Source organism: Dermochelys coriacea, chromosome 8 (assembly GCF_009764565.3).
Source record: "Dermochelys coriacea isolate rDerCor1 chromosome 8, rDerCor1.pri.v4, whole genome shotgun sequence".
NCBI lineage: Eukaryota > Metazoa > Chordata > Testudines > Dermochelyidae > Dermochelys > Dermochelys coriacea.
This window is the reverse complement of record NC_050075.1, coordinates 93336566-93353208: the sequence shown is the minus strand read 5'-3', so window position 1 is coordinate 93353208 and position 16643 is coordinate 93336566. Positions and strand designations below refer to the sequence as shown.

At 41.1% G+C, this 16643-nt stretch overlaps 1 protein-coding gene across 7 annotated transcripts in view; it reads left to right on the top strand.

Moving 5' to 3' along the window:
* FGGY (FGGY carbohydrate kinase domain containing) overlaps positions 1 to 16643 on the top strand; it is a 414960-nt gene that overhangs the window by 322655 nt on the left and 75662 nt on the right. For all 7 annotated transcript variants that reach the window (XR_006273791.1, XM_043490943.1, XM_043490942.1 and 4 more), the window contains one exon: positions 6628 to 6731. Coding sequence is in view for 6 of the 7 variants with exons in the window: in XM_043490943.1 (XP_043346878.1) it covers positions 6628 to 6731 (104 nt within the window). In the remaining variant the exon portion in view is untranslated. The remainder of the gene's footprint in view (positions 1 to 6627; positions 6732 to 16643) is intronic.

Here is a 16643-nt window from a genome sequence, read left to right as displayed (position 1 = left end):
ATCTGCAAAATGTATCAGTGATGACTGTTTTCTTCCACATCATTGATAAAAATGTTAAAGTAGCATAGGGCTAAGAACCAATCCATGCGGGACCCCCCTAGAAACACACCCACTCAATGATGATTCTCTGTTTTGAGTTACATTTTGAGACCAGTCAGGTAGCCAGTGATTAATCCATTTAATTTTAATCAGTTATGATCAGCTTGGAGTTGGATAGTCAGGTGGAGAAATTTCCTGTTACCTGAATTTCCTTTTTTGAGCCCTTCAAAAGCATAATGGTATGTTTCCCTGGTCTTGGGTGATGGGGAGTCAAAACTGATCTTTTGTCCTGGCTGGACACAGGACTGACACTTTCCCAGAATGATAGCGTTCAAATCTCTACAATACTAAATTTCTTGTTAACCATCATGCTGTAAATTAATATCAGTTGAAGGCATCATTTTGTGGAGGACTCTCCTGTCAAGCATTGCATCTGCAGGTCATACAGGATATGTCTGAGGTGTTCATGGAGACCTGTTCTCAGAGGTGTTCATTATCACCTCTGAAAATTAAGCCTCTTTGACTTAGGGCCAGAAGGATGGTTAGGCACTAGCTTAGGAGTTGGGAAATGCAGGTTCAGTTCCCTGGTCCACCATAAACTTCCTGTGCAATCATGGGCATATCATTTAACATCTCTCTGCCTCTGTTCCCTGTCTGTAAAATGGGGATATTAATAACTCACAGGGGTATTGCAAGAATAAACACATTAAAGATTGTGAAGCCCTTTGGGAACTACTGAGAAGTGCTATGTAAGAGCCAGATATTATTATTTACAGAAGTATTTAGGCACCTAAAGATGCAGATAGGCACACAATGAATACCTAAGAGAGTGCCTAGCTCCCATTGTCTTTCAATGAGAGAGAGGTGCCTAATCTGTACAGGCAATTTTGTATATTCCTGTAGGTGCCTATCTCCGTCTTCAGTGTATAAAACACCTTTGTAAATCTGGCCCTGAAGATCTTGGTATGAATTGAGGTGGTTGTTTTTTTTAATTAGGCACCCCGGTTTCAGGATTCCAACCACAGCTAACTTCAAGGTTCGAAAGTCTCTCTCACTCACGTACAATGTGTTTGTTTTAATGTGTGATTCATTATTAATCCAGCAAGATTCTGTTTTCAAAGTCAGTCTGTTTCTGTATTAAAGCATGGAGACATCCCTGTGTGTGGGTTTATTGCAGAGATGCGGAGATGGCAGACCAAATGCTGGGAGCACTGGAAATCTTTTCAGCTGTTTTCTTCTTTCCTTGTTAAACTTGGCATGCTGTTAACCCTTGGTTATTCTTTTGTGTCATTCAGTAAACAAATTCTGAAGGGATCCGATCCTAGCTGTCCCACTGGTGTCAGAAATGCTGGGAATTCTTGTAAATCAGTGAACTACAGTAGATGGAACAATAGAAGAGAATTTGTTGTTGTTTATTTGTACTAGCATAGCATCTAGAGATCTAACAGAGATTGGGGCTCCATCATGCCAGGCGCTGTGAAGACCCATAGAGAGAAAGTCTTCCAAAGAACTTGCATTCTAACTACACACAAACACACAGTGTTGGTTGGGGAAACAGAGGCACAGAGAGGTGAAGCATCTTGTCCAAGATCACACAGCAAATCAGTGGCAGAGCTAGGAACAGAATCTAGGTGTCCTAAACCTAATCCTAGTCTGGTGCCCCATGCAGTGGACCACACTGCCTCTCTAGTTTGTGGACTTCTCTCATTTCCTGATAGTTTATTAAATACACTGGTCAAAACTAAAAAGTACCAACTTAATATTTAGTAAACAGAAGGTACTATTTTAGCATTTCTTATGATTTTCAATTTGTTGTTTCTCCTAGATTATCCATATACTGTACATATTATTATAGTTTGTATTGAACATATTTAATCATTTAATCAGAGCATTTGTACTTTGGCTAGGAAACCAATTGGTCTCACTGTGTGGGTGGGTGGCTGTTTTAAAACACGTTAGGAAAAATCAGCATATTTTTCAGTAGAAGGACTTAATGTCCTCATGTTGTAGAATATACATGATAATGTATAATCTCACATTGAATCACATTACTAAGAACTATCTTATAAACAAATGCATATTGAACTGTGAGAAATATTTCCACAACTTATTTTTGTGGAGGTAGATGAATATTTGGTACACAAATTTCAACACTTCAAAACACACCAACCGACCTAATTTTCATGGAAACACACATGCTTCCACCCTTGCAGTTTTCATATATAATGCTACAAAACAATAAGGGTCAGATTTTCAGAAACTGGATGACATTTTTGCAAGATCAAGTTGTCAGTGCAATAAATGTAGGTGATTTTTCTGTCCCCACAATCGTTAGCACCTACAGTTTAAGCCACTTAAATGTCTAAAGGTTGTGGAAATCAGTGTCTTAGTTGCTAAGTCAGATGTATTAAGGGTGCATAAAACTGTGTGCAGAATGGTTACTTGCCCTTGCAATTTTGTGCTTTTGAAAATGGAGGCCCAGGTTACGGTGGATCAAAAATTTCACCCTAAATATAAGGAAAATTGTGCCAGCAAAATTAGAGACCGCTTTTCAAAGTCAGGCCTGTAATCTCATTTTTTTTACATTCCATTTGCTTAGGTTTATTAAAATGTATACCATTCACTAAATAAAATATAGATTTGTGCAACAAAATATCCTTTCTTTTAGGACATAAAATATACACTTTGATCTTATGCTGTTAACATGTATCACCGAAGGCCTTTGTAAGGCTTTAATCATGAACATTTAGCAAGTGACTTTCTCCTTCTCTTCATCATCTCTTCATACTTCATATTGTATATGTTAAACTAATGCATTTATTTAAACATAGAGAATAATTTGCTGCACACAACCTCTTTATAGTTTGAAGTTTGAATCTTAACAAAATGGGGCACTAAAGGCCCAGCCTTTCCAGTATTAAGTGATCCTTTGAAATCAACAAGATATTGATTATGTGTGGGGGAAAATTATTCTGAAAGCTGGCCTGATGACATAATGCTAATTCATATACAGAGGATGAACAGCTCTTGTTATTGACACTGCCAGCCACATGGCATATCAGTGAATAAATGTGGATGGGAAAACACTTTTCATATCTTAAAATTTTCAGTTCAGACACCATTTTCCACAATGCCTCCATATTCCCATAAAGGAACTCTACCAGTCACAGAGTCCCTGCTGTGGCTTTGCACATTCAACAGGAACAGGGAAACCTAGTGGGTGACATTTGACTGCTTATGCTGGAGAAGCAGTCACATGGATCTCTCTGTATGTTTTCCCCGGTTGGTGCTTTACAGGCAGCACTGTTACAAAGGCGATGTCTTGGAAAAGGGGTGTGTCTCTATGGTAGAAGGGAGGCTGATGCATGGCAGTAGCAAGGAAAGTCACTGCAACACTAGGACAAATTGAGTGCAAATCTAGGAGAGCTGAAAGGACGTTGTAGGAGGAGAGAATCTTGTGAGATGTAAATCTTCTCTGGGATGGGTTGCCAAAAATGGGACTGGTAGAGAAGAAGATGAAATAAGAAAGATTTGGATTGAAGAGAGAGAGAGTGCAGAGGGAAGAACAGGGAAGAGAGGGAGAGTATAAGAGTGCACTTGAGAATAGGGTAACCAGAGTAGAGGGTGATCTCTCCTTTTTCCATGGTGGGGTGAGAACTCCTGCCTCCTTTCCACCCCTTCTTTCCATCTTCTTTAATCATAAAGTTCAGGAAATAAAAGCCTAAGGAAAAATGGTGGTGGAAGGAGAGGAGAGGAAATAAAAAAACAAGGGGGAAATTGAAGATTTCCACTGAAAATAAATTCTAATGAAAATGAGGGGGAAAAAGGATGGTGTTAGATTAAAATAGGCAGCCGTTATTTTAAAAGTAGAAAAATACTGAAGGAAAATATACAGAGGAAAGAAAATGCGGGGAGAAGAGAGAAAACATCTGCGACATTGTAAATTTAAACCAAGAAATACTGAGAATAGTTAACTGTTCTAGTTAATGAAAAGTTGCCATGTATTAAAAATGTGATGTTACATGTTTGAGGCATTTCTCCCGTTTTTGTCATTCACTGACTTGTTGAGAAGTACAGAGTATATAGAGGTTATGCCCTAGAACATCTGCATGCTCTAGATCAGCGGTTCTCAAACTGGAAATTGGGACCCCCCCGGGGGGGTCGTGGGCTGCCAGCCTCTATCCCAAACCTTGCTTTGCCTCCAGCATTTATGATGGTGTTAAATATATTTTAAAGTGTTTTTAATTTATAAGGGGGGGTCATACTCAGAGGCTTGCTATGTGAAAGGGGTCTCCCTTTCCCTCAAAAGTTTGAGAACCACTGCTTTAGATTAACCAGTTGTACATTAATTTCCATTGGATGTCATAATTGTTCCACTGAAATACATTCTTACTGAGTGTATCAAAAATAGTCCACAAAGATAGAATGGTAAAAACAGCCCTTTCTCAGCATGCAGACTGAACCCTGGTGACATGATGGACATTTAGTTTTCGTAGCTAGTAAATTTTGACATCATCCATTTCTGCATTTGGCTAGGTATAAAATATTTTTGGATGTTCAGAGCCCTGGAATCTATGACAGCTTTGAAGTCTGAGAGTGGGGTAGGAAGGAGATGAAGAGTTATTTGATATTTACTGCTACAGAGGTCTTGAGTAGCTTCCAAGCTAGTGCATCTGAAATCTGTTACTAAAAAGCTAAAAACTGGAAGCTGAATAGATATATGCCCTTCATTCGACCTAGTCTATTAATTTTAAAGTGCCTAGAGTTAAAACTGAGTATGGGAGGTCTGGCTCTTGAGGCTGTGACCTCAAAAAGCTGGAATAAACTACCTGCTCCATTAAAACAGTCTCCAGCATTGCAGATCTCTTATTGTACAGTATCTTAAATACTTTGTTACTGTGGAAAAAGAACTGAAATTTTGACTGTTAAGTGTTTCCTGCCATTTGATACTGAGCGTCATATTGTTTTGTATGGTACTAAAGTTTGCAGTTTTAAGTCTGTCCTTTGGGGACCTTCATAAAAGAAATTGTGTATCCCATGAAGCTGTCCCGGTATACTACAGATTCTGACTAAAATAAACATAAAAACTATTCATAACAGCACTTAAATTGTCCTAAGAACTGAATTAAATGGCTTGATCTTCATTATAATTCTATGTTATAATTAGGGTTGCCAATTTTGGTTGGATGTATTCCTGGAGATTTCATTACATGACATAATTCTTAATTAAAGATTAATCTTTAATTCCTGGAGACTCCAGTTAACATTAATATAGTTAATGTTTTTATGCATTATAATTATAATATACTATAATTAATGTTATCTCACTTCAGTCAATCACAAGTAGGACTTTTCAAGACCTCACTGACAGTAAAGTTGGCATAAACACTTAACAGTGACGTTCTGGCCCCACTGAAATCAATGGGAAAATTCCTACTGACGTCAATAGGGCCAAGATTTCTGCTGAAGTGATACACATTTTCTTAATGCTTAACAGTTATTGAACCATGAGACTTAGTAACATGATGGGAGACATACAAATAAATTTCTACCTGTTGCACTGACAAGTCACACCTGACTAGCTTTGTATGCTGTAATGGATGGATAGTCTTTTGAATGCTCTCTAATAGTTCTAACTATAGTACTTCATACTTCAGGAAACTACCTGTTAGACTAAACTACACAAAATCCTTAACGTGTAGTGTGTCATGTCACTCTCTGGGCTGGTAAAAAATAAAGCATGATAGGTAGCACCAACGCTTTAAGGATTCTGTTTATCCGTACGAATAAATGAATCCCATATGCGTACAGAATTCCACAGACATAATCTTGGCCTCCTCTGCTACGTGTATATTCTTGGCTCAAATGAGATTCTGCATTTACACTATATGTATACAAGGATTTAGGGTCAGGTTTTTAAAAGTATTTAGGTGCCTGAAGATGCAGATTGGTACCTAGTAGGATTTTCAAATGTGCCTAGGCTTTGATCAGTGCAATTGGGAGGTACACACCCAAACACCCTGCATGGCAGTCGGACAGTAGATGCCATAGTTGTGGGACAAAGCAAGAAAACATTAAGGCACTTGCCTGTGATTCAGGAAATTAGGGTTAAATTCCCAGCTCTTCCACAAACTTCCTGTATGACCTTAGTCTCTTTGCATTTCAGTTCTTCATCTGTAAAACAGGGATGATGTTGATATTTTCTTTTGTTTTTTCATCTTTTCTCTATTTAGGCTATTGAAACAGTAAACTCTTCAGTACAGGGGCTGTCTTTTTCTACACATTTATATGATGCCTGGTACTATGGGGCCATGATTATTGTTGATGCTCTGCTGGAATATAAATAAAATAATAATAATGGGTATAGAGGAGAGTAATTAATCTGTGTAATGCCCCATGCATATGGAACATCCTTATCTTGTCAATAAAACAGTATCTACAGTCACCAGACTGGAATAGCCCTTTCTAATTGTGAAACTGGTCTGACCTATATGCAGTGTGGGATCATATGCAAACATTCAAATGCTAAAAAACTTTATTTTATGGAAGGTTGGGTTGTTTTTTAAGATAAGATTTTTTTTTTAATAGGAGTGATTGGAGCAGATGTGAAAGGACATAACCTGCCCTGTGAAAATCAGCCAGTTACATACCGGCTTGCTGTGATCTGTGGAACATCTTCCTGTCACATGGGGGTAGGTTGTCTACACAGTCACTGTTATAGTTTTGTATAGTAGCTAATGTCTCTGAAAAGAAATTACACTTCATTTTCCCGTCACACACACATACCCCTTTTTTGTTATGCTGGTGTGTTTTTTATCTTTACTTTCAGATTTTAATTACATATTATGCATTTGCTAGCAATCAGGAGCTTTCATAGTAGTGGAAATCAATACTGGGGGAAAAACCCTGACATGAAGTACAAAAGCAAAGTCTAACACAATGCTGCAGAAGCTTAAAGAGAGCGGCGTGAAATCGGAGCTGAAGACTCTGAATTTGAGTTATCCATGACAAGCATGTTACTAATGTGTTCCGGAGTAGCTTCTTCAGAGAAGTAGTGTGTGTTCTCCAGCAGCCCTTCTTCCCCACCTCCTCGCTCAATCAATATAAATCCATCTCCTTTTGAGAGCTGCAGTGATCTATATAGAATTATGATATGTATGATGACTTCCAAAAAACCCCGATAAGCAATTTTTGCTTTGTTAATTTTTCCCAGTGAATTAACGAAAAAGCTTTTCCTTAGGTTGCAATTAAAATTTAGTGTCTGCTTTGGAAATTTATACCTAATTAAAATGTATGAGTCTGAAAGCTATTCCATTTAGATAAGTACCTTTTTCTGCCATATTTTTTATTTAAAACTCATTATGCTCTTAAATTTAGACTGATTATAACTTGGGGTGGGAGTGGGTAGAGGTTTTGCTGTCAAGGAAGGGCATTTCAGATTGTGAAAAGAGGGAGCTACTATTAAATAATGTCTTTACTACACTTAATAGAGGTGCCTATGTATTGTTCTTATACTGTGTATTCATGGAATAGGCCATGATAGCATCATGTTAATAAGGCAGTGATCTTGTTAGTTATGACCCAGTTCAGCAAAGGACTTAAGTATGTGCTTAATTTTAAGCATGCCAGTAATCCTGTCCCTATTAAACCAAGGCATTTAGCAAATACTTGAAGTCAATGGGATTTAATTATGTACTTAAGCACCTTCAAATTCTGTGTTAAATCAGGATTTTAGGGCTAAAATCCCACCATCCTTAACCCTGGACTACACCTAGAAAGCTATACTGGGATGACTGTGTTGGTTAAGGGTGTGGATTTTTTTTTAATGATATAGTTATATAGGTATAAGCCTTGGGAGTTGCAGTTTTACTGATATACAGGTGCCAAAATAAAGCTTATTTTGCTTCGCAAACTTGTATACTAGTATAACTGCATCCACACTGGGGGTGGAATCAGGGGAGTGAGTTTGCCATTTTAACCATAGCAGTATAGTTAAAGGGCAGAATTTTCTAGTATAGACAAACCCCACTTGATATAGATTAGTACGCTACTCTGTGAGCATAGTCCCAGTGAAGTATTCACAGAGTAAAATACTCCTCGATGAAAGTAAGGGGGCAGTTTAAGGCCCTTAATGGCTTGAGACCCAACGTGGGGTTAGGCATTTTCTGTGGTTCTTGGAGAAACTTAAGCTGGTTTTCATTTAAATGTAAGAACTCAGCATTTACTAAGTATTTATTTCCCCCCTTCTCCCAGGTGTTTGTTTTGGTTTTAGGGTTTTGTTGTGGGTTTTTTTTTGGTTGTTTTGATTTTTGTTTTTTTTTCAATTTTAAAGGCACCACAATTTCCAATCAACAGACAACAAGCAAATTCTAAGCTGTTCTGGATCAAATCTATGGATGGCCTTTGGTTTAAGGTTTCAGAGTAGCAGCCATGTTAGTCTGTATTCGCAAAAAGAAAAGGAGTACTTGTGGCACCTTAGAGACTAACAAATTTATTAGAGCATAAGCTTTCGTGAGCTACAGCTCACTTCATCGGATGCATTTGGTGGAAAAAACAGAGGAGAGATTTATATACACACACACAGAGAACATGAAACAATGGGTTTATCATACACACTGCAAGGAGAGTGATCACCTAAGACAAGCCACCACCAGCAGCAGGGGGGGGAAAGGAGGAAAACCCCCCATGGCGACAAGCAAGGTAGGCCAACCCCAGCAGTCATGCTGCCATGTATCCATGTATGTGGTAATACTGTGAAGCATTATTACCAGGAGACTGTAAATTGTTGATCATAGCATACATGGAATATTTGTGCTTATGCTGACAGTAAAGAAGTAAAAAGAAGGGGAGTACTTGTGGCACCTTGGAGACTAGCGGATTTGTTGGAGCATGGGCTTTCGTGGGCTGCAGCTCACTTCGTCGGATGCGTTTGGTGGAGAAGGCAGGGGAGGGATTTGTGTGCGCGCACGCGGAGAGCATGGGGCAGTGGGTTTGTCGTGCACGCTGTGGGGAGAGTGATCGCTTGGGATGGGCCGTCGCCGGCAGCGGGGGGGGGGGGGGGGAGGGCCTTTCATGGTGGCGGGCGGGGTGGGCTGGTTCCAGCGGTTGGCGTGAGTGTTGGGGGGGCGGTGGGGGGTGGGGTGGGAGGGGGAGGGAGGTGCCATGGGGAGATGGTTTTGCTTTGTGTGGTGACTCGTCCGTTCCCGGTCTCTGTTCGGGCCTGGGTTGGTTGTGTCCAGTTTGCGGATTGGTTCCGGTTCGGCGGTCTCTTGTTGGAGTCTGTTTTTGAGGCTTTTTTGTTGGGGGGTGGCCACTCTTGGGTCTGTGGTCGAGTGGCCGGAGGGATTGGGGTGTTCTCCGGCTGGTTTTTGGGTGTTGTGGTTCTTGGCGTCTGGTTTGTGTCCATTCATTCTTTTACGTAGAGACTGTCCAGTTTGGCCAATGTACATGGCAGAGGGGCATTGCTGGCACATGATGGCATATATCACATTGGTAGATGCGCAGGTGAACGAGCCTCTGATAGTGTGGCTGATGTGATTGGGCCCTGTGGTGGTGTCCCCTGAATAGATATGCTCTGCCATGTGCATTGGCCAGGCTGGACAGTCTCTGCGTGGAGGGGTGGGTGGACACGGGTCAGACGTCGGGAATTGTGGCATTCGGGGACCGGTTGGGGAGCACTTCGGTCTCTCTGGTCGCTCGGTCGCGGACCTGGGAGTGGCTGTACTTCAACAGGGGGGCTTCGGGGGCGGACTCCGGCGGGAGACTGCTGAATTGGAGTTGGTTTGCAGGCTGGATGCAGTTGACTTGGGCTTGGGTGGAGGCTGGGAGTGGATGGGTCATTGCACGGGATGGGGCTGTTTCCCCGTGGTGTTTCTCTCTCCCTCCCACCCCGCCCCCCACTGTTCCTCTGGTGTTCTTGTTGACTGCTGGGGTTGGCCTACCTTGCTTGTCGCCATGGGGGGTTTTCCTCCTTTCCCCCCCCCCCGCTGCTGGTGGTGGCTCGTCTTAGGTGATCACTCTCCTTGCAGTGTGTATGATAAACCCATTGTTTCATGTTCTCTGTGTGTGTGTATATAAATCTCTCCTCTGTTTTTTCCACCAAATGCATCCGATGAAGTGAGCTGTAGCTCACGAAAGCTTATGCTCTAATAAATTTGTTAGTCTCTAAGGTGCCACAAGTACTCCTTTCCCTTTGGTTTAAGTGTCCTTTATCTCTATCTGCTTATACAGTACCAAGTGAATATAGAGCACATGGGGCAATTATGTGTATTTTTAATGAGATGTATATTCAGCTGCAGTTGGTTGAAATTAGCTGTACCTTTTTTTAATTAGGGCTATAATATGGAAGTTTATTATACTCATGTTTTGTTAGAAATATGTTTTTTTCTCTCTCTCTTTGTACCGAGGGACCCGCAGGGCAATAGAGATTAATCATCAGGTTTAATTTAATGCAGCGGGAGTGAGACCTGTGTGGTCAGGCTGGCATTATAGAGTGGCTTTGATCTGCCTCAGGTGCATGGAGCCCCAGTGAGCCAGCAACAATAATACCTTTGTGAGATGATCAGAGAAGAGAGAGAGAAAATGGTCTGTGTGGAAACTCAACACCGTCCTTTGTTGTGGTTCTGGCGAACGAAAGAGCCAACTGTCAGGAAGAATTCAGAAAACAGAAAGCAGGGTTAAAGTGTGGCAGCTGGGCAGTGGATTCCTTTCAGGGCTCTTACAGGAAACTGTTCAAAATCATCTGTTGGATTATTATTTTTTCTTTTGGCACTGGTATGAGTGCTTTTGGTGGTATATGTGTATGGATATAGTATTGCCATTATCTAGGCTGAATATTCCATGAGTCAGAGAATTAGATATTGCTTGCGAAGGGCATGTACTTTAAACTTACCGAGAAGCTCCATGACCCTGTTTTCATTACCTCAAGGAATCAAAAGAATTTGAACAAAAGACTTTGCTAATCATCCCTTTGATATTTTAAAAGTTACAAATGTTGAACATAATTTTTCTGATGGATATAATAGTTTCATTTGTGGTAAAATTCCCCCCCCCCCCCTTTTTTTTCTTCAAATGAGGTTATATATTTGAAATTAACTACTGCCTTTCTTGGCATTCAGACTTCCAGGCCGCTTTGTAAGACTGTTTCCACTGAGAGACTTGGATGGGTCAAGCAATGGGCCAAAGAGAGTTTCATAACTAATTAGTGGATTGGTTCAAATCCAGTTCTAGGTTAGTAGTCACCAAAAGTCACTATCATTTAAAGTCTGGTCCATGGCCTTTGTAAAAGAAGTATTTGGCCAATCTGGACAATTATTCACATCACACAACCCTCAGCTGCCTACTCTGAAAGTAAATCTAAGCAGAAGCCCATTCTCAGTTGGTATGGCAAATGAGTTATCCTTTTATCTTCAGAGATGGTTTCTTTGTTTCAGGGTTGCCACTCATTGCCCAGGTGTCATGGTCACAGGATTAGCTGTACTTTTCATCCGTCTCTGTGGCTACCAGTAAGGTGATCAACTCAGAATTGCTAGGTAGAGACACTTCCATGTTGCCACCCAGCGGCAGCTATAACCACTGTGCACCTCGCTACCCATGACTCACTGTGGACACAGACCACAGAAAGTCCTGCCCCAAAAGGTCTGATAGGCAGCAGCCTCATGGCTCCTGATTGGATCCCCACCCCTTTCAAGTGACAGAGTGCCTGCACTTCTCTCAGGATGGATTCCCACAGTTCACCCACTTTCAGACCAGGTCCCTAGGCTACAGCTCCCCTGTTCTCCAATCATGTTTTCTTAGCAGGCCTGACACGTTTTGACACCCACAAGAGACTTCCCTTCAGCAACTGCAGCGTCTCGGGACAGCTTCTTCAAATCAAAGTACTATTTATTTATATGTAGGAACATAGCAATCAGAAAGAAAAGGTTTAAAACAACAAAAGGCTACACATACGTGGGAATGGAGTACTGTTGGCTTCCCTCCAGACACTGCCTCTTCCCCTTTGTTATCTGGGGCTCAGCTTTTGAACAGTTCCAAAAGTCCTTTGTTGCAGTCATTCTGCCTGAAGCCCCAACATTGTCAGGGGTAGACTGGATAGAGATTGACACCTGTATTGTCCCCCTAAGTACTGGTTACTGGGGTTATCTAAAGCCATTGCCTGCCTTCCTATAGACATGTAAAACCAGGACCGAATTAACTCTTTGATCCTTGGTGGCCATCAGTGCAATGGTAGTCAAATAATCAGAGGTACACATAGTCATAAAAATAAATAAATATATTTCCCATGTTCTTCACAGCAGGGCTGTGAGAGGAGGCTTGAACAGCTGCTGCCTCTGTCCAGTGGATGAGAGTAATGCAGTCTCCAGAGCTGTCCAGCTATCATTTTCTATGAGCCCCAAATTCATTTAAATAAAACATAAATAAGTAAACAACCTTCTCCTTGAAGTAAAATGTTTCTTAGATGGTAAGCTGTTTGGGATAGAGAGTCAAACACCTTCATGTCTGTTTCTACAGTGCCAACACAATGGGACCCCAGTCCTGGCTGGGGCATCTGTCACCACTGCTATATAAATAATAATAGCACCTATTTTCAATATAATTTACAGGGAAAAGTATCTCATTACTGACATAGAACTGGTTGTGCTATGTGCAGTCAGACAAATTTATTCAAAAGCTGTTCAGAGAAGAGATGCTACAAACTTGAAATCTTTAAAACTATTCACTATCATTTTTAATAGTGTTCGCATGTGGCCAGAAGTTCCATGAATACAGAATATGCGCCAGGTATACATACTAAATGAAGGTCTTGAGATATTTACATAAAACAGCCCTGCTCATAAAATATGTATAGGCGACTTGTACCTTTTGTTTTGTGCTAAGTTTGGCCAGAAGTCAGTGTTCTGCCTTCCCTACTTCCCAAAACAGCCATTCCGCTATGCACATCTTTGTGGATTCACAGCCAAAGAGAGTTTCCAGAGACATTTTTAGTGGGAGGCATTTTCTGGCCTCTAATTCATCTTAATGTGGGCTGGGGGAGATCTGAATTTTCTGGCAGGTTGAATCCCAAATACACAAAGTATGGTGTCCCTTCCTATTCAGGTTTTCTTTAATTTCCCTGCCTTAGGTGACTTGACCCCCATGATGTTTTTGTCGCTTCCTGTCCAACTTGTGTTGGCTCCTCTGGAGACAATGCTTCTGATTTGTGGCAGTCAAGAAGTTTCCTTTCTGGATCAGATTGATTTTTCTCTCTTTTTGCCCCTCTTACTCCTATGTCAGTTTAGACTCCACCGGCTTGGACAAGTAAATGTGTGTAAATGGAGCGCACACGGGTGGGTTAGGGACTGAGTCACCTGACTTGTGCACACATGAAAGAACCAATTTTGCAGGGGTAGTATGTGTGTGCAGTGTACACCTGACTTCAATAATATGGCAACTTTAGTCCTGAATAATCTGCAATAATTTATCCTTTAGGGGATTCTCTTTTCTATCTTATGAGACCATCTTCCATCAGGGATATGAGAGTCAATTTCTCTTGAGATGTCACTGAGCAGCTATGTACATAGTAAAGTGGGAGATATCCAAAGCTGTCCCATCATTTAGTATGGACTATTTTAAAGTAATTTCCTATGCTTATTTTTATGAAGCAGGGCTATTCTTTGTCTTCTTCTGTTAAAGGAACTTCAGTCTGATTAGCTTATTCTAAATTTGTTCATCTGATTCTCATGACGACTGTGAAACACAATAGAGCTTCTTTGCTCCACAATATCCACTCAAGCTGCCAGCTTTGTTCACACAAATAGAGTCTAAAGCACATTTCCAGCCCCAGAGCATGCACAGTACGTGTCCTTTGCAGTACATCCTGGGGTGGAGACTGCAGAGACACGCTGGCTCAAAGTGTTCTTGTAGCCTGATCTCTCTAATCTCGGTGGGAGCCAGACCAGCAAGTGGATTCAGTATATTTTGGCTCTCATACGAGAGCCTCCTCTTCAGAACATGCCACGTTGTTAAAGCAGCAGACATTTGAATAGTTACTATAGAGGGACTCCTCAGCTGCTTGAAACTGTCTCCAAGAGGAAAACTTGCAGGAATCAAAAAGCATTGTGCTCAACTTGCCAGCTCTAATTAATTTAGCCGGGTGGCACTAGGCAATTCCTTTCTGGCAAGTGGATCTGTGGACTGCGTGCCAGATTTCAACCTTTCACTCTTCAGTCTCTGCTGCACGCATATCACTGCGATGAAACGTGCAGTCTCTGAGGGGACAGGGCCTGAAGCTTTGGGCAGTGAATCTGGGTGCCAGCTGGCTGGGGTCCAGCATTTAGCAAAGGCAACAATTTGTTCTTCTAACCAGAGGAGAGGTGCTGAGATGGAGCGAGGAGGGGACAGGAGAATGCAGTAAAAATTAAAAACAAAAGCAAAACTATTGAAACTGAAGCAGCTTGGAAAAATTTTGAAAGGAGCTGTGAAACTGAGAGCATCCACCCAATAAACCTCCGCCCTCCCTGCTTTTTAATATTCTTCTCTGCTAAAAGGCTTCTCCTCTGAATATGAATCATAAAGCTAGTGTCTTTTGAGTGAGGGAAATAAATCAGTAGCACAGGAACTTCTCCCTTAATCTGTCCTCGTTCAGTTCAGTTCTGCTGCTTTATATATTGCATTTGGCAGCCATCACAATGCTGACTTCCCAGCTAATGAAGACATTTTACATTCAGGGAGGGCTGTGTGAAATGAAAACCATATTTATTTTACCACCCTGTTAGAGGTTGCCCATCCTGGCCATACCCATGACTCAGGCGCTGCAGCTGGAAAAGGTCACAGAGCGTATTTGGATGCCATGGTGCTATTCCTGTTCAGCACGTGGTCTTACAAGGGTTACATTTCTACATACTTTAAAAGAGAGAGAGAGAGAGAGAGAGAGAGAGAGAGAGAGCACAACTCCTCAAATATTTCTCTTATTTATTTTCTTTCATGAAACTTTTTTCCCCCTCTCTCTTGGCAAGAGGATCCCTCTCCACTTCCCCATTGTTGGCATTAATTTGTCTGATATTTTTTGTGAAAAGTGAAATATTTTCACTAGAAGGATGTATAAAAAGATGGTTGTGGTTTTTTCCCCACTTTATTTTATTAATAAAGGCTAGCAAGGTATGGGTGATGCTTGGAGATCATATGCAGGCTGCCTCCCAAACCCAAGCACTTACTTGCAGAGCTAGAAAACCGCAAAGCTTAAGATCCTGAAATGTAAATAGGAAGTCGAAGAGTTTACTTTAGAGCCAGCAGTGCCGAGCCTGTGTAATGTTTACTTCAGCTTGCCTCCCAGCCTTTCCTACAGCCTGGCAGAGATGAAAGGAAGGCTCTCTGGGTAAATTAGTTGTTAAAGTTTTTGTTAGGAGCAAGATTCCTTTGCTCATGGCCAGACATAATTCAACTCAGGTACATCTTGGATTAAAATGGAAAGTTTCTATTTAGCTCATTTGTCACTGAAATCCAGGTTTTACTCCCCACACTTGGCCAGAACTCCACCTATGCATGAGAATACAATTGAAAGCAGTATAATAACTGTATTGTATATACGTAGATAATGCCTAATAACATTTCCAGAAAACTCTGCTGTCAACTCAGCTTCCCTTTTGTGAACGGGCCATTAGAATTCAAAGCGAGTGTCCTGGTACAGCTATGGACAGAGTAAATGCTTTGGAAAATAATCCTCTCTAAAACTGGACTAAGACTAACAATCTGCAGCTGTGTCATTGATATCAGTGAAAATGCTTTGCTTTGAAGATTCCATCGGACACAGTAGTTTTCATTCTCTGATTGACTGCAAGCTACCCTTGTGTGACAAAAAGCTGTATATTGGGATGTCTGATATATAATACTATTTACTTTTACAATACCATCTATCTGAGGTATCTCAAGGAACTTTATAGTGATGAATGAATTAAGCCTCATAGCTCTTCTATGTAAGAGAGGTGAGATTTATTCCAATTTTATAGGTGGAAACTGAGGCACAGAAGAATTTAGTGACTTTTTAAATGTTTGTCTCTTAGATTTACAAATTCTACCTACCCTTCCCTCCAGGGGCATATAAAATGTAAATGACAAATGTGCCTTCCCCTTCCCCCGCACCCCACCGTTAATCATGACCAGCAAGCATGTGTTTAAACATGACAATCCTTGTCCACATTAAGGGCAAATTGTATTGAACATCACATGTTAAATTTAAATTTCTCACACAATGAAATACAGACAAGGTCTGACTCTGTGTCCAAAACTCATTTCTTTCCTGTGCGTTTCCTTTCTTTTTTAACTTCAACAAGTTAACTACAAACATATGCTTTAGGCTGAGCTTCCTATACAGCTAGCTCTTTGTAGGGTTTTCCCCTGCAAGACTCCTCCCTCACTCCATATCCCATCTCTTGCTTTACAAAGAGACTCTACTTCTTATCCTCCCAAGGTGAGACCACTGAAAGTCTAGAGAACAGTACCTTGAGACATCATTTTGTAACTATGATTTCCTTAGGTTTGGAGCAAATGGTGGAGGGGAGGTGTTTGAGAAGGGAGGAGATGAGAGGAGAATGTAAATCAGATTGCTGCTATACTGGACTGTGCTGTAA